The sequence below is a fragment of the Phocoena sinus genome, chromosome X (assembly GCF_008692025.1).
Source record: "Phocoena sinus isolate mPhoSin1 chromosome X, mPhoSin1.pri, whole genome shotgun sequence".
Lineage (NCBI taxonomy): Eukaryota > Metazoa > Chordata > Mammalia > Artiodactyla > Phocoenidae > Phocoena > Phocoena sinus.
Window position 1 is genome coordinate 94,420,263 of NC_045784.1, and position 23,081 is coordinate 94,443,343.

At 38.3% G+C, this 23,081-nt stretch overlaps 1 protein-coding gene across 4 annotated transcripts in view; it reads right to left on the minus strand.

Annotated features, from left to right (window-relative positions):
• CHRDL1 (chordin like 1) overlaps nucleotides 1-23,081 on the minus strand; it is a 115,816-nt gene that overhangs the window by 89,352 nt on the left and 3,383 nt on the right. For all 4 annotated transcript variants that reach the window (XM_032620620.1, XM_032620619.1, XM_032620622.1 and 1 more), the window contains exon 2: nucleotides 22,729-22,877. In XM_032620620.1, coding sequence (XP_032476511.1) covers nucleotides 22,729-22,877 — 149 coding nt within the window. The remainder of the gene's footprint in view (nucleotides 1-22,728; nucleotides 22,878-23,081) is intronic.

Sequence of the window (23,081 nt, forward strand, 5' to 3'; positions counted from 1 at the left end):
GCAAACACATTAATTTCCCCACACACTCCCCAGTAGATACTGCCTTGATGATCAAAATGGAAAGAATAAAGAAAAGACAGATAAGCAAGAAACAGGAAGAAGATATCTCCCACAAATAAATTATTAATATAAATACAATGTTAGCATCTGGAATATTTTCCATTCATTCAAATCGATAAGTAAAGGACCAACCAATCCAATAGAAAAATGATCTAAGCACATGAAGAGCAATTTAGAGAAGAAACGAGAGCAGGCAATAAACAGGAAAATATGTTCAACCTCATTAGTAATCAGAGATTCAAATTAAAACTACACTGAGGCTTCCCTAGTGGCGCAGTGGTTGAGAATCTGCCTGCCAATGCAGGGGACACGGGTTCGAGCCCTGGTCTGGGAAGATCCCACATGCCGCAGAGCAACTGGGTCCGTGAGCCACAATTACTGAGCCTGCGCGTCTAGAGCCTGTGCTCCGCAACAACAGGGGCCGCGATAGTGAGAGGCCCGCACACCGCGATGAAGAGTGGCCCCCGCTTGCCACAACTAGAGAAAGCCCATGCACAGAAACGAAGACCCAACACAGCCATAAATAAATAAATAAATACATTTAAAAAAAAAAAAAACTACACTGAGATAAATGCCTCAAGTGTTACTTATTGCTTCAAAGACCCTCTGTGGTTCTTTCCAGCTTCCCACAAGATAAATTCATTTTTACTTTTCAAATCTTTATTTCCAACTTCTTCAGGACGATGAACTGGGAGTCAGAAAATCTGGGTCTGAATCCTAACTAGCTCTAGTTGTGTGGCATCGAGCAAGTCATTTAACTCTGTCAATCTCAATTTTCAGCATCTATGAGACATGGATTATATGTTTCTCAAGCAAATGTTGAAGAATTAGATAAAGCTCTTTGTAAATTATAAAGTGCTACAAAACGTAGAGTGTTATTTTATACTAATTGATTATTTTCTAATTAGAAAGGTAATGGCTGCTCAGTGTAGAAAATTGGAAAACACAGAAAAAGAAAAAAGAAAAATGTAAAAGTATATAGAAAAAAAAGAAACATTCCATTCACACAATTCCAGCACAAGAAGAAACCACTTTTAATATGTTGGTAATTCATACATTGCCTGTGGATTGAAGGAAAAAATCAAAAGAGAAATTAGAAAGTATTTAATAATTTAATAATAATTATAATAATTTAAAGTATCTAGTAATTTAAAAGAAAATAAAAGCACAGCATATCAAAATTAGTGGGATTCAACTAAAGAAGTACTTAGAGGGAAATTTATATCACTAAGTACCTATATTAGAAAAGGGGAACAATCTCAAATCAGTGCCTTAAGAAACTAGAAAAATACAGAACAAAATAAACCAAAAGCAAATAGAAGGAATGAATAATAAAAAACAGAAGTCAGTGAAATTGAAAACAAAATCAATAGAAAAAAATGAATGAGACCAGAACCTGGTTCTCTAAGACAATCAATAAAATTGATAAACTTCTAGCAAGACTAACAAAAATAAAAAGAGAGAAGATGCAAATTACTAATACAGGGACAAAAGAGAGGTCTTTATTATAGATGCTACAGATACTAAAAGGATAAAAGGGAGATATTATGAATAATCTTACACCAGTTAACATCTTAGATGAAATGGATGAATTATTTGAAAGACACAATTACCAAAGCTTACTCAAGGAAAGATAATCTGAATAGTCCTACATCTTCTAAAGAAAGACAAAGAAGCAGCATATCCAAAACAATTTTGAAAAAGAAAGATGTTGGAAGACACACACTATGTTATTTCAAGGCAATATAAAACTAAAGTGTTCAAGATAGTGTGGTGTTGGAAAAAGGTTAGACAAATATGCCAATGGAATAGGATGGAGAGTCAAAAAACAGACAAGGACCCACACTTATGGGTCTACTGATTTTCAACAGAGGCTTACCAAAAAACTGAGTAGAAAGTACACAAAGTTCCCATGTATCCCCTCTTCACGTCACCCCCACTTTTTCCTGGCATTGAGGTCTTGCATTAGTGTGGTACATTTGTTACAATTAATGAACCGATACTGATATATTAATATTAAATAAAGTACATAGTTTACATGAGAACTCACTCTTTGCATAGTTCTGTGTGTTATGACAAATGTATAATGATATGTATCTACCATTATAGTATCATACAGAATAGTTTCACTGCCCTAAATATCCCCTACTCTGCCTATTCATCTTTCCCCCACTCCACTCCCACAACGCCCGAAAACCACTGACTTTTTACTGTCTCTATAGTTTTGTCTTTTCCAAGACGTCATATAGTTGGAATCATAGGGTATGCAGTCTTTATAGACTGGCTTCTTTCACTTAGCAGTATGCATTTAAGATTCCTCTAAGTCTTTTCGTGGCTTGACAGCTCATTTATCATTGAATAATATTCCGTTGTATGGATGTACAGCTTGTTTCTCAATTCACCTGTTGAAGGATGTCTTGGTTGCTTCCAATTTTTGGAAATTGTGAATAAAGCTGCTAAAAACACTTGTGTGCAGGTTTCTGTGTGGCATAAGTTTTCAACTCATTTGCATAATACCTGGGAGTGTGGTTGCTGGATTTTAGAGTAAGGCTACATCTAGCTTTTTAAGAAACTACCAAACTGTCTTCCAAAGTGACTGTACCATCTTGCACTCCCACGAGCAATGAATGAGAGTTCCTGCTGTCTCCACATTCTAACAGGTGTGCAGTGGTATCTCATTTGTTGTTTGAATTTGCAATTCCCTAATGACATTTGCAATTGAGCATCTTTTCATATACTTGTTTGCCAGGTATGTATCTTCTTTGGTGAGGTATCTGTTTAGCTCTTTTGCCCATTTATTACTTGCATTGTTAATTTTCTTATTGTTGAGTTTTAAGAGTTACTTGTATATTTTCAGTACAAGTCCTCTATCAGATATGCATTTTGCAAATATTTTCCCTCAGTCTGTGGCTTGTCTTTTTACTCTCTTAACAGTGTCTTTGGCACAGCAGAATTTTTCACTTGTAATAAAGTCCAGTTTATCAACTTTTTCTTTCATGGAGCATACTTTTGTTGTATCTGAAAACTCATTAACAAACCCAAGGTCACCTAGATTTTCTCCTATGTTACTTTCTGGAAGTTTTATAGCTTTGCATTTTAGGTCTTTGATCCACTTTGTAAGTTATTTTTTATGGTCATTTTTTGCATGCAGATGTCTAGTTGTTCCAGTACCATTTGTTGAAAAGAGTATCCTTTTTCCAATGAATTGTCCTTGATCCTTTTGTTGAAGATCAGTTGACTATATTTGTGTGGGTCTATTTCTGGGCTATGCTCCACTGATCCATTTGTCTATTCTTTCAATGACATCACATTGTCTAAATTACTATAGCTTCATAGCAAGTCTTGAAGTTGGGTAGTTTCAGTTCTCTAACTTTGCTGATGTTCTTCAATATTGTGTTGGCAATTTTGGGTCTTTTGCCTTTCCATATAAACTTCAGAGTTACTTTGTCGATTTCCACAAAGTAAATTGCTAGGATTTTGAATGGTATTGTATTGAATCTGTAGTTCAAGTCATGAATTACTGGTATCTTAACAATACTGAGTATTTCTGTCCATGAACATGGAATCTCTTTCCAGTTATTTGACTTCTTTCCTGAGAGTTTTGTAGTTTTCCTCATATAGATCTTATACACATTCTGCTAAATTTATATCTAAGTATTTCATTTTTGGGTGCTAATGTAAATGGTATTGTTTTTAATTACAAATTCCAATTGTTCATTGATAGTATACAGAAAAACAATTGACTTTCATATATTAACCTCATATCCTTAAACCTTCCTATAATTGCTTGTTAATTTTAGGAGGGTGTTTTGGTTGATTCTTTGGGATTTTTAAAATAATCATGTCATCTGCTAGCAAAGGTAGTTTTATTTCCTCCTTCCAAATATGTATACACTTTATTTCCATTTCCCACCTTATTGCATTAGTTAGGACTTCCAGTACAACAATGAATAGGAATGGTGAGAGAGGACACCACTGCCTTGTTCTTGATCTTAGGGGCAAAACATACAGCTTCTCTCCATTAAGTGTGGTATTAGCTGTAGATTTTTTTATAGATGGTCTTTATGAAGTTGAAGAAGTCCCCCTCTATTTCTCGTTTGCTGTATAGTGTTGGCTTTTGTCAAATGGCTTTTCTGCATCTATTGATATCATCCTGTAGTTTTTCTTTTTTAGCCTATTGATGAGATGGATTATATTAATTGATTTTTCAATGATGAAACAGCCTTGCACACCTGGAATAAATCCCACTTGACTGGATTTGTCCTACATTGTTTGATTCAATTTGCTAAAATTTTGTTGAGGATTTGGGCATGGGAGATATTACTCTGCAGTTTTCCTTTCTTATCATGTCTTTGTCTGCTTTTGGTATTAGGGTAATACTGGTCTCATAGAATGAGTCAGAGAATGTTCTCTCTGCTTCTATCTTCTGAAACCGATAGTAGAGTAGTACTGGTATTATTTCTTCCTTAAATGTTTGGTAAAATTCACCAGTACATCACAGCGTGGTGCTTTCTGTTTTGGAAGATTGTTAGTTTCTTTAACAGATATAAACCTATTCAGATTGTCTATTTCTTCTTGTGTGAGTTTTGGTTGGTTGTATCTTCCCAGGTACTGGTAAGTTTCTTCCTAAGTTATCACTATGATGGCATGGAGTTGTTCATAATATTTTTTATTATGCTTTTGGTAGTAGTGATGGCCTTTCTTTCATTTCTGATATTAGTAATTTGTGCCTTCTCTCTCTTTTTCTTAGTTAACCTGACTAGAGGTTTATCTATTTTATTGATCTTTTCAAAGAACCAGATTTTGGTTTCATTGATTTTTCTCTATTGTTTTCCTGGTTCACTTTCATTGATTTCTGCTTTAATTTTTAAAAATTTATTTTCTTCTGCTTACTTTGGGTTTGATTTGCTCTTCTTTTTCTAGTTTTCTAAGGTGGAAGCTTAGATTATTGATATTAGGTCCTGTTTTTTTCCCTAATATATTAATTCTATGCTATAAATTTCCCTCTAGGCACTGCTTTCACTATATCCCATGAATTTTTTTTTTTTTTTTTTTTTTTTTTTTTTTTTTTTTTTTTTTGCGGTACACGGGCCTCTCACTGTTGTGGCCTCTCCCGTCGCGGAGCACAGGCTCCGGACGCGCAGGCTCAGCGGCCATGGCTCACGGGCCCAGCTGCTCCGCGGCATGTGGGGTCTTCCCGGACCGGGGCACGAACCCGTGTCCCCTGCATCGGCAGGCGGACTCTCAACCACTGCGCCACCAGGGAAGCCCTATCCCATGAATTTTTATGAATTATATTTTTATTTTCATATAATACAAAATATTTTGAAACTTCACTTGAGACTTCTATGACCTATGTGCTATTTGGAAGTATATTGTTTAATCTCTAAATATTTTGAGATTTTACAGGTATCTTCCTGTTATTGATTTTTTAGTTTAATTCCAGTGTGTTCTGAGAGCATACTTCGTATAACTTATATTCTTATAAATTTGTTAAGGTGTGTTTTATGACCCATGAATGTGGTCTATTTCGGTGAATGTTTCATGTGAGCTTGAGAAGAATGTGTATTCTACTGTTGTTGGATGAAATACTCTGTAGATGACAATTAGATCCAGTTGATTGATGGTGTGGTTCAGTTTAACTATACCATTACTGATTTTCTGCCTGCTGGATCCTGTTAATTACTAATAGAGGGGTGTAAAAGTCTCTAATTATAATAGTGGATTTGTCTGTATCTTCTTGCAGTTCTGTCAGTTTTTGCGTCACATATTTTAATGCTCTGTTAGCTATACACATAATTTTCCTTGCTCTGAAGTCTACTTTGTCTGAAAGTAATATAGTTACTCCCACTTTCTTTAGATTAGTATGTGTTAGCATGCTATATCTTTTTCCATCCCTTTACTTTTTTTTTATCTATATATATCTGTACATCTAAAGTGTGTTTCTTGTAGACAACATATAGTTGGGTCTTGTATTTTTATAATCCACTTTGATAGTCTGTCTTTTAATTGGTGTATATAGACCATTCACATTTAAAGTGATTATTGATACAGTTGGATTAAAACTGATCATATTTGTAATTATTTTCTATTCATTTCCCTTGATTTTTTTTCTTTGTGTGTGTGTGTATTCCACTCTTTTCCTGCTTTCTCTGGCTTTATTTGAGCATTTTCTATTATTCTATTTTCTCTCCTCTCTTAGCATATCAATAATACTTATTTTTTCAATTTAGTAGTAGTCCTAGAGTTTACAGTACACATTTACACTAATCTAAATCCACTTTCAAATAACACTATACTGCTTCACAGTTACTGCAGGTACTTTATAGTAGAGTATTCCCAATTCCTCTCTCCCATCCTTTATAAAATCATTGTCATTCATTTCACTTTTCCATCAACTATAATCACTCAGTACACTGTTGCTATTATTATTTTGAACAAATTTTATTCTGTGAGATCAATAAAGAATGAGAAAAATAAAAGATTTTTTCTTACCTTCATTTATTCCTTCTCTAACACTCTTCCTTTCTTTATATAGATCTGAGTTTCTAACGTATATTATTTTCCTTTTTCCTGAAGAATTTCTTTTAATATTTCTTGCAAGGCAAGTTGATTGGTGAAAATTTCCTTCAATTTCTGTTTGTCTGAGAAAATCCGTATTTCTCATTGACTTTTTTTTTTTTTTTTTTTTTTTTTTTATTTTTTTGCTGTACGCGGGCCTCTCACTGTTGTGGCCTCTCCCGTTGCGGAACACAGGCACCAGACGCGCAGGCTGAGTGGCCATGGCTCACGGGCCCAGCCGCTCCGCGGCACGTGGGATCTTCCCAGACCGGGGCACGAACCCGTGTCCCCTGAATTGGCAGGCGGACTCTCAATCACTGCACCACCAGGGAAGCCCTCTCATTGACTTTTGAAGGACAGTGTTGCTGGATACAGAATTCTAGGTTGGTGGATTTTTTCTTTCAACAATTTATTTTTTTTTTAATAAATTTATTTATTTATTTTTGGCTGCATTGGGTCTATAGTTTTCTACAGTTTTAGAAGTTTTAGCCACAACAATCAGGGAAGAAAAAGAAATAAAAGGAATCCAAATCGGAAAAGAAGAAGTAAAGCTGTCACTGTTTGCAAATGACATGATACTATACGTAGAGAATCCTAAACATGCTACCAGAAAACTACCAGAGCTAATTAATGAATTTGGTAAAGTAGCAGGATACAAAATCAATGTACAGAAATCTCTTGCATTCCTATACACTAATGATGAAAAATCTGAAAGAGAAATTAAGGAAACACTCCCATTTACCACTGCAACAAAAAGAATAAAATACCTAGGAATAAACCTACCTAAGGAGACAAAAGACCTGTACGCAGAAAACTTTAAGACACTGATGAAAGAAATTAAAGATGATACAAACAGATGGAGAGATACACCATGTTCTTGGATTGGAAGAATCAACATTGTGAAAATGACTATACTACCCAAAGCAACCTACAGATTCAACGCAATCCCTATCAAACTACCAATGGCATTTTTCACAGAACTAGAACAAAAAAAATTTCACAATTTGTATGGAAACACAAAAGACCCCGAATAGCCAAAGCAATCTTGAGAAAGAAAAATGGAGCTGGAGGAATCAGCCTCCCAGACTTCAGTCTATACTACAAAGCTACAGTCATCAAGACAGTATGATACTGGCACAAAAACAGATATATAGATCAATGGAACAGGATAGAAGGCCTAGAGATAAACCCACACACATATGGTCCCCTTATTTTTGATAAAGGAGGCGAGAATATACAATGGAGAAAAGACAGCCTCTTCAATAAGTGGTGCTGGGAAAACTGGACAACTACATGTAAAAGAATGAAATTAGAACACTAACACCATACACAAAAATAAACTCAAAATGGATTACAAATATAAATGTAAGGCCAGACACTATAAAACTCTTAGAGGGAAACAAAGGCAGAACACTCTATGACATAAATTCTCTGGCATCTTTCAAGATGTTCTCTTTGTCTTTGATTTTCTGTAGTTTAAATATGATATGCTTAGGTGTAGGTTTTTTCATATTTATCTTGCTTTGTATTCTCTGAGCTCCCTGGATCTCTGCTTCGCTGTTTGTCATTGCTTTTGGAAAATTCTCAACCATTATTACTTCAAATATTTCTTTTGTTCCTTTCTCCTCTCCTTCTGGTATTCCTGTTACATACACGTTACACCTTTTGTAATTTTCCCACAGTTCTTGAATATTCTGTTGAATTTTTAAAATTATTTTTTTCAGCTTGGGAAGTTTCTCTTGGCATATTTTTAGCTCACTGATTCTTTCTTCAATCATGCCCAGTGTACTGATGAGCTCATCAAAAGAATTCTTGGGCTTCCCTGGTGGCGCAGTGGTTGAGAGTCCGCCTGCCGATGCAGGGGACACGGGTTCGTGCCCCGGTGTGGGAGGATCCCACGTGCCGCGGAGCGGCTGGGCCCGTGAGCCATGGCCGCTGAGCCTGCGCGTCCGGAGCCTGTTGCTCCGCAACGGGAGAGGCCACAACAGTGAGAGGCCCGTGTACCGCAAAAAAAAAAAAAAAAAAAAATTCTTCATTTTCATTTCTGTTACAGTGGTTTTGATTTCTTACATTTCTTTTTGATTGTTTCTTAAAGTTTTCATCTCTTTACATTGCCCATGTACTCTTACATTTTGCCTACTTCTTTCATTAGAGTTCTTAGTACCTTAATCTTATTTATTTTAAATTCCAAGTCTGATAATTTCAAAATGTCTGCCACATCTGAGCCTGGTTCTGACGCTTGATTTTTCTCTTCAGATTGAATTTTTTGTCTTTTAGCATGCCTCGTAATTTTTTGTTGAAAGTCAGACACGATGTACTGGGGAAAAGTAACTGAGGTAAGTAGAGCATTAGTGTGAGATTCTATGTTAATCTAGCTAGGAGTTAGGCTAATTTTACTGTTTTTTTGTAGCCATGGTGTCAGAGGCTAAAATTTGCCTAATGTCTTTGTTTATCCCCTCCCCACTGTTTTTGGGTTTCCCTAGTTCTCCTTCTTAAATAGTGTCTAAGGCTTGCAGTCCTTTCAATCTCCTGTTATTATACAGGACTCCAATTGATGTGGTAGTAAATTGTGGGGGAAGGAGAAGTGTTCTATAATCGTATAATTAGCTCTCAATCTTTTAGTGATCCATGTCCCTGAGCTGTGACCTTCAAAAGTGCTAATTAACTTTGCTCCTCCCCATCAATGTAGGTGAGACAGGATGGTTAGTGGAGTTGGGTATATATTCCTTCTTCCAGGTTGGTTAGGCTCTGATAAAACCCAAATCAGGGACTTCACTGGTGGTGCAGTGATTAAGAATCCACCTGCCAATGCAGGGGACATGGGTTTGAGCCCTGGGCTGGGAAGATCCCACATGCCAGGGAGCAACTAAGCCTGTGCACTACAACTACTGAGCCTGTGCTCTAGAGCCCACAAGACACAACTACTGAGTCCACATGGCACAACTACGGAGCCCACGTGCCACAACTACTGAAGCCCGTGTGCCTAGAGCCCGTGCTCTGCAACAAGAGAAGCCACTGCAAGGAGAAGCCCATGCACCGGAACAAAGAGTAGCCCCCACTTGCTGCAACTAGAGAAAGCCCCTGTGCAGCAACAAAGACCCAATGCAGTCAAAAAATAATAATAATAAATAAATAAATTTATTAAAGAAAAAAAAATCAGTTAGGCTCTGGTAAAATCACTTCCCTTGAGGCCAGGCCTTAGTTATGGAGAACAAAGAGCTCTGGGCTTATTTCAAAATGGTTACCTTTTCCCTCCTCTCCCGGAAACAGTTAGGAATTTTTCACCAAACCTGAGAACCTGATGGGGATTCTGGAGGTAAAACTCATGAAGAAAGAGTTTTTCTCTACCAAGCTAGAACATGCTCCTTTGCCAGCAATTAGTCAATTACCTGCTAAGTGCTCCTACCAGGATCCAGCAGTGGTAACTGTATTAGCCTGTCTTTCCAGTTTTCAGAGTAAAAAACACAAGGCAGTTTGCCCTGTGACCTCAATTTTCTGATTCATTTAAGAGGAGTTGTTGATTTTCACTTCCTTAAGCTTTTTGCTTATGGGAGTGACAACTTCGAAGCTCTTTACGTGTCAGACCAAAAACTGGAAGTTCCTTCTAGTCTCTAGTCTCTTTTCTGTGCATAAAGGTGTATAAAGTCTTTTATCATAAAATTAACAGCATATACAATATACTGGGTTGGCCAAAAAGTTTGTTCCGTTTTCCCATTAAAGTTTTCCCATTATGGGAAAACCCGAATGAACTATTTGGCCAACCCAGTACATTTTGTAAACTACATTCTAAAATTAACACATTGTGGACGTTTTTGTGCCATTAAATATTTCCCCCATACCACATGCCTAGTAACATGATTCTCCACTAACACAGCTGAACCATAATTTCTTAACCCATCCCCTATTTGGGGGTATCAAATTGTTTCCTTCTCTTTCTTTTTAAAAAAAGTCCATGAAAAATATCCTCGCATATAAGGGCTTCCCTGGCAGTCCAGTGGTTAAGGCTCTGCACTTCCACTGCAGGGGGCCCGGGTTCGATCCCTGGTCAGGGAACTAAGATCCCACATGCCATGCGGTGTGGCCAAAATATAAATAAATTTTAAAATATATATGTTCTTGGATATAAACCAGTGTATGCAATACTGGTTATTTTCTTAATATAAATCCTTAGAAGTAGATTTATTGGGTCAAAGGTTTTCAATGCTTTTAAACTCCTGATCTACATTGTCAAGCTGCCCTCCAGAGAAGCTACACTAATTTACTTTCCAATTGCAGTGTGTGAAAATGTCCAACACAGGATATTTTAATTGCTTAAAACTTTTCAAATTTGGTGAGGGAAGTGGAAACAATATTTCTTTTTTTCTTTATCAGGAAGGTTGAATACATATTCATGTCTAGTAAGTATTTTTATTTCCCCTTTTATGATATTACCATTATTATTATTAATATTGTCATATTAAGCTATATTCCTGGACCAAATGCAAGTGCTCAAAACCATTTATTAATTAAAAGAACTCAGAAAAATCAAAATTACTTTGCAGACATAACTTGTATATTTTTCAGCCAAATCTTAGGAATACAATTTTCTTGGTACACACACAAATTAGACTTCTGCTCCATGGTGTTCTAGAATGGAGTAGGAAAGATTTTTAACAATCCCTGCATCTTTAACTGAGGAGAGACAATCAAGAATTTTCCAAAACAAACATCGAAATGAGGCACCTTTTGCAAACTTCCACATGTTGGTGAGAGGAGAATGACTGTTCCTCTATAATAAATTTATAATGTAAATGACAAACACCTAAGTTATTTCTATTTCATGTATACAACTTATCTAGACATTTCAGAAAGAATCTGAATATATGCTTAGAAGCAAATCCATGAAGGAGCCTACTTAAGTGGCATTATTACGCTTGTATAAATTGCCTTACTTGTATGGTTCTTCAGCCACTTATCTTGGATGGAGGTAAGCTAGAAATTACTTTGTCGATTTAAATCCGCATCGCAAAGTAAGATGGAAGCTTGTGTATTATGTATTTGATTCTGGATTATTCTGTCAGAAATAATTAGCTCAATCAGAAGTTGACATCAGATCTACCTACTAAAAATATGAAGTTGGATGAGCTTTCATTATCAGCGATGTGATCTACATGGCTGTGTGATTTATTCCTTTCTTGACGAAAAAGAAATGGGATAATAAAAGATAAGGACCCCTGAAAGATTAAGCAAGCATTAAAATAAGACATGCTGTCAAAATATGGGTTTCAAGTGCATTTACATATTTTTAATACTCACATCCAAATTGTTAAAGATTCTAACTTGCAGGAAAGTCTGTTTCCAAAGGAGCAGTATACAGCGATGCCACAAGGAGGGTATTCTTTTATATATACCTTTTAAGCAAGTTGCTATCATTTCTCCGAAATATCTTTAAGACAGGTTATTTCATGGACACTATTAAATGGATCCTTTCAGTATACCTGAGCTCACCACTATTCATGAAAACCACAGATAGGGCTTCCCTGGTGGCACAGTGGTTGAGAGTCCGCCTGCCGATGCAGGGGACATGGGTTCATGCCCCGGTCCGGGAAGCTCCCATATGCCGCGGAGCGGCTGGGCCCGTGAGCCATGGCTGCTGAGCCTGCGCGTCCGGAGCCTGTGCTCCGCAACGGGAGAGGCCACAACAGTGACAGGCCCGCGTACCAAAAAAAAAAAAAAAAAAAACACCAACAGATAATTCGAATAACTTGCTTCAGCCAATAGATTCTGTTTGTCCCAAATTCAGCCTCTAAATAGTATTGGTAGACAATGTGTGAAACTGAGTGATCTAAATTTTCCTGCTCCAAATTTGGCTCAAAGGCTAAGGAAGTAGATGATAAATGTGAAAAGGAGCCAAGGAACCAGATCCTGAAAAACATAGAGCCAGATGAGAATGATGATAATAGTAATAATGAAAACAACAACAAAATTTGTTGAACACTTCCTATGAGCCAGGCTCTGCTCTAAGGGTTTTACATCCATAAATTCACTAAATTCTCACCACAACCCTACAAGGTAGATCGAATTATTAGCCCCATTTTACAGATGCGGAATCTGAGGCACAGGGAGGTTTGGTAACATGCCTAAGTTGACATGACTAGTCAATGTATGGAGCTGGAATTCAAACCTAAGTAGTCTGGCCTCAGGGCCAAGGACTGGAACCACTATAGCATTTTGCCTGTCCTGCTACATGGTTGTAAGGTGCGTGTCACCCACTTTTAGACCTTGAAAAATAATGGGCTTCCACACATTCTTGCCTTTTTCTCAAAATACCTTTCCACCCTACCTCTGAGACGCAGCTTTGCTCACCTTTTAAAGAATAAGGTGCTGTCTGTAGTGAAGTCAAGTCATGCTCAAATAGATTATATGAGATGGTACAGCTGGCAGACTGCATTTTGCATTTTTTTGGTATCCATCTCAATGATAAATCATAAAGTATGAAATAGTGCCCATGCTCTCAAAGGCTATGAAATCTAGTTGGGAAGCCAAGAGTACCCCAGCTAAAGGTTCTTTTTCATTCTCTTTATACGTATCAGCACTTTTTATCTCATATTACGATACTAGCGTCTTACAAACTATGCATCTTGAGGATGAAAATATCTTACTCAAACACTAACTTCGGAGAGAAACCCGACCATAAATGCAAATATAATGGTCTTCATCAAGTACGTTGGTCCTATTACCTCAGAAACATGGGATTTTGCCAATTATGCCCCAGACAGAAATCCACTTATTCCTGGAAGGAGCAAATTCAGGAACTGAAGGCAGAGACAAGGAGCTAAACAGTAACATCACTGGTGCTATTAAACAATGCTTCTGTAATTACTGACACTGTTTTTTTTCTATTACATAGCAAAAGTAAACACTATAATCTTTAAGACATATTTTTACCGTCGCTGTCCAAGATTGAGCAGTTAGCACAATTATAGTTGATCTCTCCGTGAGTACACCGAACAATGATCACTTTTCAGAAACTACGATAAAGTCCATTTCAGCACATGCTTATAAGTCTGAACTTTTAAAAACTTTTTGCCGTCACCCAGGAGTGAATTTCATGAGTTACACAGCATCATTGACCACACCTAAAGTTCCAGTATATCATCTTGGACAAGAAGCACAAGTGAGCTGATTTTACTGAAACAATGATGCCTCGCCAACTTTTAGGAGATATAGGCAAGAAAAGCAAGCTTATCACTTGCCAGTACCTGAGAGATACCAGCTGGAGAATTCATGACTTACCACTAACTCATGGTATCTGTTGAGTAGAACTTGATCCCAAAGGAATTCCAACTAACATTTGAGATGGACCTTCAACCTGCATCATCATAGCTATTTTTCAAATGGTTCAGCTGGCCCTAATTAAAAGTGGCAATCCCTGCTACTTTAGGGGGCCCTGTTAACAGAAACAATGACTACAAAAAGTAAACAACAGGGATGTGCCACTATGCCATCAATGTTTTGCCCAGCCATTACTGTCTAGCACCCAGGACTAGGTCAAAAGGTCAATAACTTCATCACCAGTCTAAAGGCAAGAAAACATTCCCATGAGCTGTTTTCAATAAGAGCTATTACCGTAGACACATCATCATGTAAGTATAACAATAATATTTATTTTATTATAACACATACAGTCAGTAGAAAGGGAGAGATGGATCTTTGCTCTTCATTATATGAGAGGACAAATCAAGTAAACAAATTCCTTAAGAATATATTTTTTTAAAAAAAGACTACAATAATAGTGAAGGAAAAATTAAAAGCCCAAGTACTTTCCTTCTGCCATTCATCAAACTTGAAGCAGAATGGAGGAAGGGCAGGATGTAGTAGTTACTACAGAAAAAAAGGGTCCTATTTCTCTAGAAATTGGGTTTCTAGAATTGAAGTCTCAGTCAGATTTCCTCAGGGCTTTAAGACTTCATTTCCAGGCTGTGGAAGCCAATGAAAAAGGAAAGCCAGGAAAAAGCCAAGTTCTTCACTTTGAGCATACAGCTTATTCCTCTTTATCTGGGGGTTAATTACCTTATTCCTATTTGTTGGATCATTCGTCCAAAATCAATTCAACTTAATATATATTGAGTGGCCTATGCACACCACGGCCTTCCCACTACCTGCCTTTTCTACTAGCTTTTCTATTAGCAGGTGGGCAGACTCAACGAGAAGAAAAGGGTCCATATTTCAAAGAGGTTTGACAGTTGAACAAGGCGACATTATTGGCTAAGTTGAGAAATGGAGATTTTCCATGAAATTTCAATTCATTGTGCCCTTCTATCTCCCATTAACATGGATAACTGGGACTTGATGGTATTCTCATTAGTCTTCACTATGAGGCCACAGGAGATCCTTTTACAGAAAGGCTGTTCAGCTGGTGAAACCTGATCTGAATAATTTTTCTGGCCAAAAATCATCTCTTACTTGTCATCTGGCATAGGACTTTGGGCAAAAATCAAAGCTGTTCTTCAAAAAAAACAAACTGTTTTTTCTATCAGCACCTCAGCTGCACACGTCTCTGATAAAAGGGGTTTACTTTCCGCTTGGTCAAGAATTCAAGTTGTGCTCTTGAACTTTTCACAACAGGATCAACTTTGCATGTTCTGCAACTGGCATCTAAAATATTCAGCTTTCGCTTTAGACAACATGAGTTATATCTCCACTGCAGGTGCATTTTAGAGAATCAGTCGTTAATTCACTACAAGACAGTGCTTCATTTTTATAAAACAATATGTATGTACAGCTGAGCACAGAAAAAAGCACTAGAAGCCTATATGCCAATTAACCATGATTAACGTAAATGTTGAGATTACCAATGACTTTTGTTTTCCTAATACTTTTATGTACTTCTGAATGTTAAAAAATGAGCATATGGGCCTTCCCTGGTGGCGCAATGGTTAAGAATCCGCCTGCCAGTGCAGGGAACACGGGTTCGAGCCCTGGTCCGGGAAGATCGCACGTGCCGCGAAGCAGCTAAGCCCGTGCGCCACAACTACTGAGCCTGCGCTCTAGAGCCCGCAAGCCACAGCTACTGAAGGCCATGCGCCACAGCTACTGAAGCCCGCGCGCCTAGAGCCCGTGCTCCGCGACAAGAGAAACCACTGCAATGAGAAGCCCGCGCATCGCAACGAAGAGTAGCCCCCACTCGCCACAACCAGAGAAAGCCCACGTGCAGCAACAAAGACCCAACAGCCAAAAATAAATAGAGTTGCCTCAGGTATATATATTTTTTAAATGAGCATCTGTTTTTAAATAGAAAAAATAACGTTAATATAAACTTTGCTTAGGGCATCTGAAAATCGACAATCCAGTCTAGTAGACATATTAAACAACCATTTGTATAACGTTTATATGTTCTAGCCTTCAATTAACTTATATCATCCAAAGTTAAAATATCTGGGCCACTTTTCCTTAGCACTTACAGAAAGACTTTTACTGAGTTAAAATTTAATACTTGCCCTCTTCCTTTACAGAGGGTTAATAAAGAAATGCCGAACACAATTCTTCTCTCTTCTATGAAATTAAGGTTACAGTCGGTGTCTTTGTACCACCCAGAATGTGCTTCATGCAAACATCCCATCATTAATACGGTTTGAGTAAGTGGGAGGTGGGAAATAAATCTCTATAGATGAAACTATAATTTTCTCTTGCCCACCAATGGAAACTTTCTCTTTTTGTCTTTTCAGGAATCATAAGCCAATTTAGAATGTGAATAATGTACCAAAGCAGGTGTTAAGAACATCTACCCTTTCTACTTTCCTCAGATTGCCTCCATTTTTTTTTCATCTTTTAGAAAGTCATCTTGCAACTATTGTTTCATGTATAACCTGTATCTAATCTTTTTAGAAGTAGGCAGGCTATAAATCTTAAATGCACAAAACACTCTTTGCAACAATCTTGCGTCAATGATAAAAGTCCGGGTGTGCTCCAAGTATCTAAAACCAGAGCCTTGGTTTCCCTTGTCCCACCTCCCCAACCCCTATTCTGGCATCCTTTAGTTTGCTGTCCAGAAAGCAAGAATTCCTCTCAGTTAGAGAGTAGAGAATCTTTAGTTCAGAGAGAGCATGAATGACTCAACCAATACCACACAGCAAGCAACAGAACTGACCAGAAACCAGGTCCCCTGACTTAAAGCACAGTCCACTCGCCATTAGACTACGAGGACATTCCAATCCTACTGAGAAGTCAGGGAAATCTAAGAAGCGTGGACATAAAGGCACATATTTTTAAGCTTCCTCACAAATTTCCTTTGGCTTAGCTTATTTAGGTTCCAGAATAACTTTAGTCCTAGTCTCTGTCTTTTAACTCCCAAATAGTATACTGCCTCTCTTAGGAATTCTGGCTACAAAGTTCTTTATTCACTTACTCGGATCATCTCATGTGCTAAGTGGCTGCCATGTGCAAAGGACTGGGCTTCTCTTCAAGAGAATGCACTGGCTTCCTCAGAGAACTGCTAGACACAAACTGGTGTAGTGAACAGAACACTGAATTTGGAGACCTGGGTTTTCATTCTGGCACTGCCTTGGACTTACTGTCTGGCCTTGTACAAAGTCACCTGACCTCACTGTGTTTCAAGTTTCTCATCTGAAGATTAAGGGGATAATATCATTTGGCTTGCAAGAGAGTTACTTGAATCGCTACCACTTATTAAAGACTGTGTGCCAGCCACTGTCACAAAGCACTCCATGTGAACAGTCTCATCAGTTCTTCAAATGACCATGTTGATGGTCAGTACACAACTGTACTGATAAGTACACAACTGTACTGATAAGACCACTAAAGCTGGAAAGATTAAGCAACGTTCCCAAGGTAAGTAAGAAAGTCATGGAGCTGGGGTTTGTATCTACGTGGACTCCAGAGCTTCCATACCCAACCCCACTGGCTCCCCCCCAGTATAAAAAATAATTATGAACATACTTTGAAAAGCATTAAGCTATCGAATTTTAAGGTATTCTTCATTTATTCTACTTCCATCTATTTAAACCCCTAAGATGTCAACAGGTCTACTCTTCTGCTAGCTTCTTTCTCTTGTCAAAAAAATCACCTCGAACGTCCAAGTGAGAATCTACAGGTGGAAAACTCAAGCCTTCTTTCTCTTGTCAAAAAATCACCTCGAACGTCCAAGTGAGAATCTACAGGTGGAAAACTCAAGCCTTCTTTCTCTTGTCAAAAAATCACCTCGAACGTCCAAGTGAGAATCTACAGGTGGAAAACTCAAGCCTTTCTGGTTGGCTTTCACAATAAAGAGGCTGGGTAGGCTCCATAAGGCCATGATCCCCATGTCTCAAATTTTCTAAGTATCCTCTTCCTTCCCTTCACTCTTCTGGGGACTCGCCCTTCCTGGGAAGTTCAGAGGCCCATTTTCAAACAAATACAAATGTTGGAAGCTTTTCTCCTGAGGAGAAAAATGAATGAGAATCTAGTCCCTTGGAAGATCCAGCTAACTCACCTTATAAAGCAGGAATGGACGCCATGAAATACACGAACAATTTCTCTCCCCAGGATGACTGCCAGCCTTGGCACAGGCTGGTCCATTTGAAATACATAATTGAATATTCTTAACAACTCAATTCTTCTACCTCACTTTGATCAATAGTTCATTACCTAAGTCAGAATTGCCAGAAGAGGCAAACCCTTCAGCCTGTTTGTCCTGTATTTGCATGAATATTAAGCACTGAATGTTATGCTTCTTTGAACTTCAAAAGAGCTTCCTGGCCTCTTTTGACTACAACTTTAACAACAGAGCATAATGGAGTTACACAAAGACCTTATCCCGGCTAAAGACCTCATCCCGGCTAAAGACCTCAAACCTTGCTGCTTCTGGACAGTAACAAACTTTTATATAAGCCATAAATGACTCATTCATCCACTGTGATGCACGTTCAGTATTTCCTGGGTTCCTGAACCTGTCTTCCCTCCTGTGAGAGCAAGGGAATTCTGGCTAATTAGCTACTAGTAAGTGGTAGCACCCACTTCTACTTTTCCTTGTGCAAACAGCTTTCTGCAATTAAAGCATTTTCTGCAGACCTCCTCAGATTCTACACCAACTGAGTGAGCATCTTTGACCATAACAGCATCCCCTCTCATTCCACCCTGATGCCTAAAACAGGAGAGCAAAACAGGCTACAGAGCATCTGCCTTGACCTAGAAACTTACACTCGAACCAGCCTGTGAAAAATCAAAAACCTTGGCTTCCTTGGGTAAAATGGTATCAGGGAACAAAGAGAGACGGGAAGCTTTATTAACTTTACACTTACATGTTTCCTGAAGTTTTTCTAGTGTTTTTTTAATTAAAAAAAAAACCCTCCTTTTACTCCTTCCACCTCCATACCTATACCCTTCTCTAGAACTCGACGGTAGAAATATGGGAAACAAGATGTCCTTTTACTTTAAAGGACTTTTACCTGTTGTAAAAGTAGTATTTGCCAATTGTGGAAACTTTGTAATAAAGAGAAGTACAAAAATGAACAAAAGTAACAGTCGTGCACCTACCACCCAGAGATAAAAAGCTAGTTCCCGGGGCTTCCCTGGTGGCGCAGTGGTTGAGAATCTGCCTGCTAATGCAGGGGACACGGGTTCGAGCTCTGGTCTGGGAAGATCCCACATGCCGCGGAGCAACTGGGCCCATGAGCCACAACTACTGAGCCTGCGCGTCTGGAGCCTGTGCTCCGCAACGAGAGAGGCCGCAACAGTGAGAGGCCCGCGCACCGTGATGAAGAGTGGCCCCCGCTTGCCACAACTAGAGAAAGCCCTCACACAGAAACGAAGACCCAACACAGCCAAAAATAAAAAAATAAATTAATTAAAAGAAGGCTCAACATTTAAAAAAAAATAGTTCCCTATTGCACACCATGCATGAATATAAATTTCAGATAGAACAGAGAATTATGGGTAAAACCCCCAATTATGGAAGCAGTAGAAGAAAATACAAGAATATGGAGTAGGAGGGAATTCCCTCATGGTCCAGTGGTTAGGACTCCTCGCTTCCACCGCAGGGGGCACGGGTTCAATCCCTGGTCAGGGAACTAAGATCCCGCATGCCGCACAGTACAGCCATAAAGGAAATGAATGACAGATCTGACTACAAGAAAATTTAAAACTTCTGTATGGGAAAATACAACTTATACAAAGCTTAAATCAAATGGCAGACTGGGAAAATAATACGTGAGATACAAAAGTTAATAAAAACATTTGATGTTATGTTAATAAATATGCTTTTGCAAATCAGTAAGACACACACCCAAATGAAAGCCAATTCAGTGAAGAAATACAACTGAATTAAAAGTAATTGAAAAGATACTCCAGTAATAGGAAAGTATCACAACAAAACTGAGATATTATTTCCCCTATTAAACTGGCCCTAAAATACAAAGCTTAATAATTCTTTCAGTGAAGGAATTAGAAATGGACATGCATACAAAGATGGTGGAAGCATAAATTGATACAACTTTTTTTGAAGGAAATTTGACAGTTCTTACCAAGATTAAAACTGAACATACACTTTGACCTAACAGTTACTCACAAATACTTGCCTAAGTGCCTTAAGGCATCCATTAATGCCTTACTTATAGTAATAGCAAAAACTGGATACAACCTAAATATCTACAAAAGGGACTGGTTAAACAAACCATGGCACACTCATATAATTGGGAACTATGTAGACATTAGAAAGAATATGGTACTGTTACACTGCAATGTTCTAACATGGAAAGACGTCCTGGACACACTGCTGAATAAAAGCAGGTTACAGTAAAAAGTATATATAATATCCAATTTTTGTAAAAGAAAAAACCCTACAGACATGTATATATGTTTTTATAACACACAGAGAAAAGAGTTTGGAAGAACACACAGCAAACTATTAGTAACGGTCATCCCTGGGGAGTGGGATGGGTGTTGAGAGATACAGGTTCTTTATGAAGTTCAGATACTTTCATATCATTTTGTACAATGAGTATTATTTTTATAATTTAAGAAATTTTAAAATAAGTTAATATAAGTATTTTCCCGGGCTATCAAATTTTCAATAAGCAGTGTTTGAATGGTAGCATAATAGTACATTACATGGATCATTTACGTGACCATTCCCCACTGCTTCTAACTTCTCTTAGAGCTGTAATATAAATCTCTGCGCATGTAGTGTGTGTGTGTCTGTGTGTGTGTGTGTGTGTGTGTGTGTGTGTATCAAGGCAACATACCTAGGGCATATGCTTTGAGAGTTTCCTTTTAGTGGAGGTAAATTTGCACATGTCTTCGAGACAGTTAGCTTGGGTGTGGCCACAAAGAATGATGCTGAGTGGCTCATTCAGGGAATGACCATGACCATAGCCTCATTATCTGACTATAAGCCTGAAACACTAGACCAGAACTGGTCCCCTAGGCCATCTGTTACATAATCATTTTGACACCAACTGAATATCAAAGGGGCTTGGGACAGATTCATAAGCAGTAGGAAATGTCAGCGTGATAGTTTTGGGAGTCTGTCAATCGTTTTTCAATCATATTTTTCTTTGGTTTGTCAGTTAAGTTCTATCTAAGTTGCATGGACAATATTCCTCAATTCTTCACGAATATGGAAGGCTTCCCAGAAGAGATGGTCTTCTAACAAACAGTTGCAAGCTTCCCCATGCTACCAGTAAGTCCATAAGGGAAGTTTCTTCCTGAGAGAGGAAGGATTTTTAAGCCCAGCTGCTTGTGAGTTTAGCTGAGAATGGATGGACAACTTTTCTATCATATCCACTTAAATCAAGGAGGACTTCTGGAAGAGGAGGGTTCTGAGGTCGATTACACATTCAAGTAGAAGGAGAAGGAGGTCCGTTGAGGACTGCAAGAGAAGAGGCTGATCCAAACTTCCTTAACGATACCGTGTCCTGCTAAACTTCCTGCTGTGCCTCGATCATACTAGATATCACCACGGATTACTCACGTTTAAAAGCCTAATCAAAAGCACTATTTCTCCCAGGAAGGAGACTCACTTTACTATGAAAATCGCAGTGGGGCAGAAACACAGGTAACAATGGAACAGGTTTGGCACTGTTCTCCCTGTCAGCAAGCCTCATGCCTGATATATTTAACTTATGCTGATAAAGGAGATAAATGTTTAAGTGATGGGCTTCAGATGCTGTTTCAGCTCCTACCAAGCATATTTGCACAGTTCCTTCTCATGAATAAGCTCAGTGGAGCAGAGAATGCCCCTCTTGGACCAGTTCCACTTTGTGCTTCTTTTGATGCAGCCAAAAAGGGGAACTAGAACGATGGCTTTTCCTTCAAATTTAGGGCCAGGGTCCACCTCAGAGGTGGCTGCAAGTGCCCAAAGAAGGTGAGGCTCACAGTGGGCAAAGGCAAGCAAAAAGCTCCTAACAAGAGCAGCGGTGTCAACGGTTACTCATAAATCTCCCAAATGTGGCTGCGAAGAGGGTTAATTACCCCCCTTTCCTGCCACTCTGCTTTCTCCAATGTGTCAGCCCATCACACGGATCGCTGACTTTCTAGAAATATTCCCTGGCTTTGCGGGGACGTTCCTTTCAATAAATGGCATCCAATTTGCTCACGGTCCCTGGAATCTCAATTTCCTCAAAGGATTTTTCATCTCAACCCAGTTCATGTGAAGGTTTTTTCCTTCTTCGTTTTTCAGCAGAAGGGAAGAGGCAGAGTCTGCTTTACATTTTTCTTTTTTTTTTTTCTTTTTCTTTTCGGTGTTATTCTTTTTCATAAACTGAAAACCTTTGCTGAAGAGTCTGAAATTTGGGAAAAAATCCAGCTCATCTGTCAGATATTTCAAGAATTACGTAAAATGGAATGAGATTTGTACAGTTTAGAACAGGTAAAGGAAAATAGGCTAATGTGTCATGTGTCCTATGAGATGAAAACTATATGATAATCAGAAAAACAGCCCCAAATTTAGTTAGCCCGAGTCAAAGCTCTCATTCTTTCACCAACTCAGGCAAAAACCAGTAACATTCACTTTCTTCTCTTAGAATAATGGCACGGCCACATTTGGGCTAAATCACAATCTCTTCAGATTATAATCACATTTTCAAAGAAATTACAAGAAAGTATCTTGTTTTTTAAACTCAAGACACTTACGTTTTACTTGCTCTGCTTTGCTTCCTTCTAGGAAAAGAAAGAACAGCAACAAGGAGAAGATGTATCTCACGCCTCCCATCTTCCACTTTTTTCTTATTCTGGCCACTGCAAAAGGCAACTTGAAACTTTCAGGGCCCTGGGTACTCAAGCTGTTGGGAAGAAAGCAGAAAAAAAGACTTAGAACAGATCCTCTGGAACTGATGGAGATCTCTGATGCTTAGGCTCCTAACTTGCTGGGGGAAAAGTGCTGGAGAATTTACACAAGTGAAAGCATTGTTTTTCTGCTAAGAAAAGAGAACTTGCCTCTCCTGTCTTGCAGAGACTGTGGGGAGAAATTCAAGCGGATGAACATA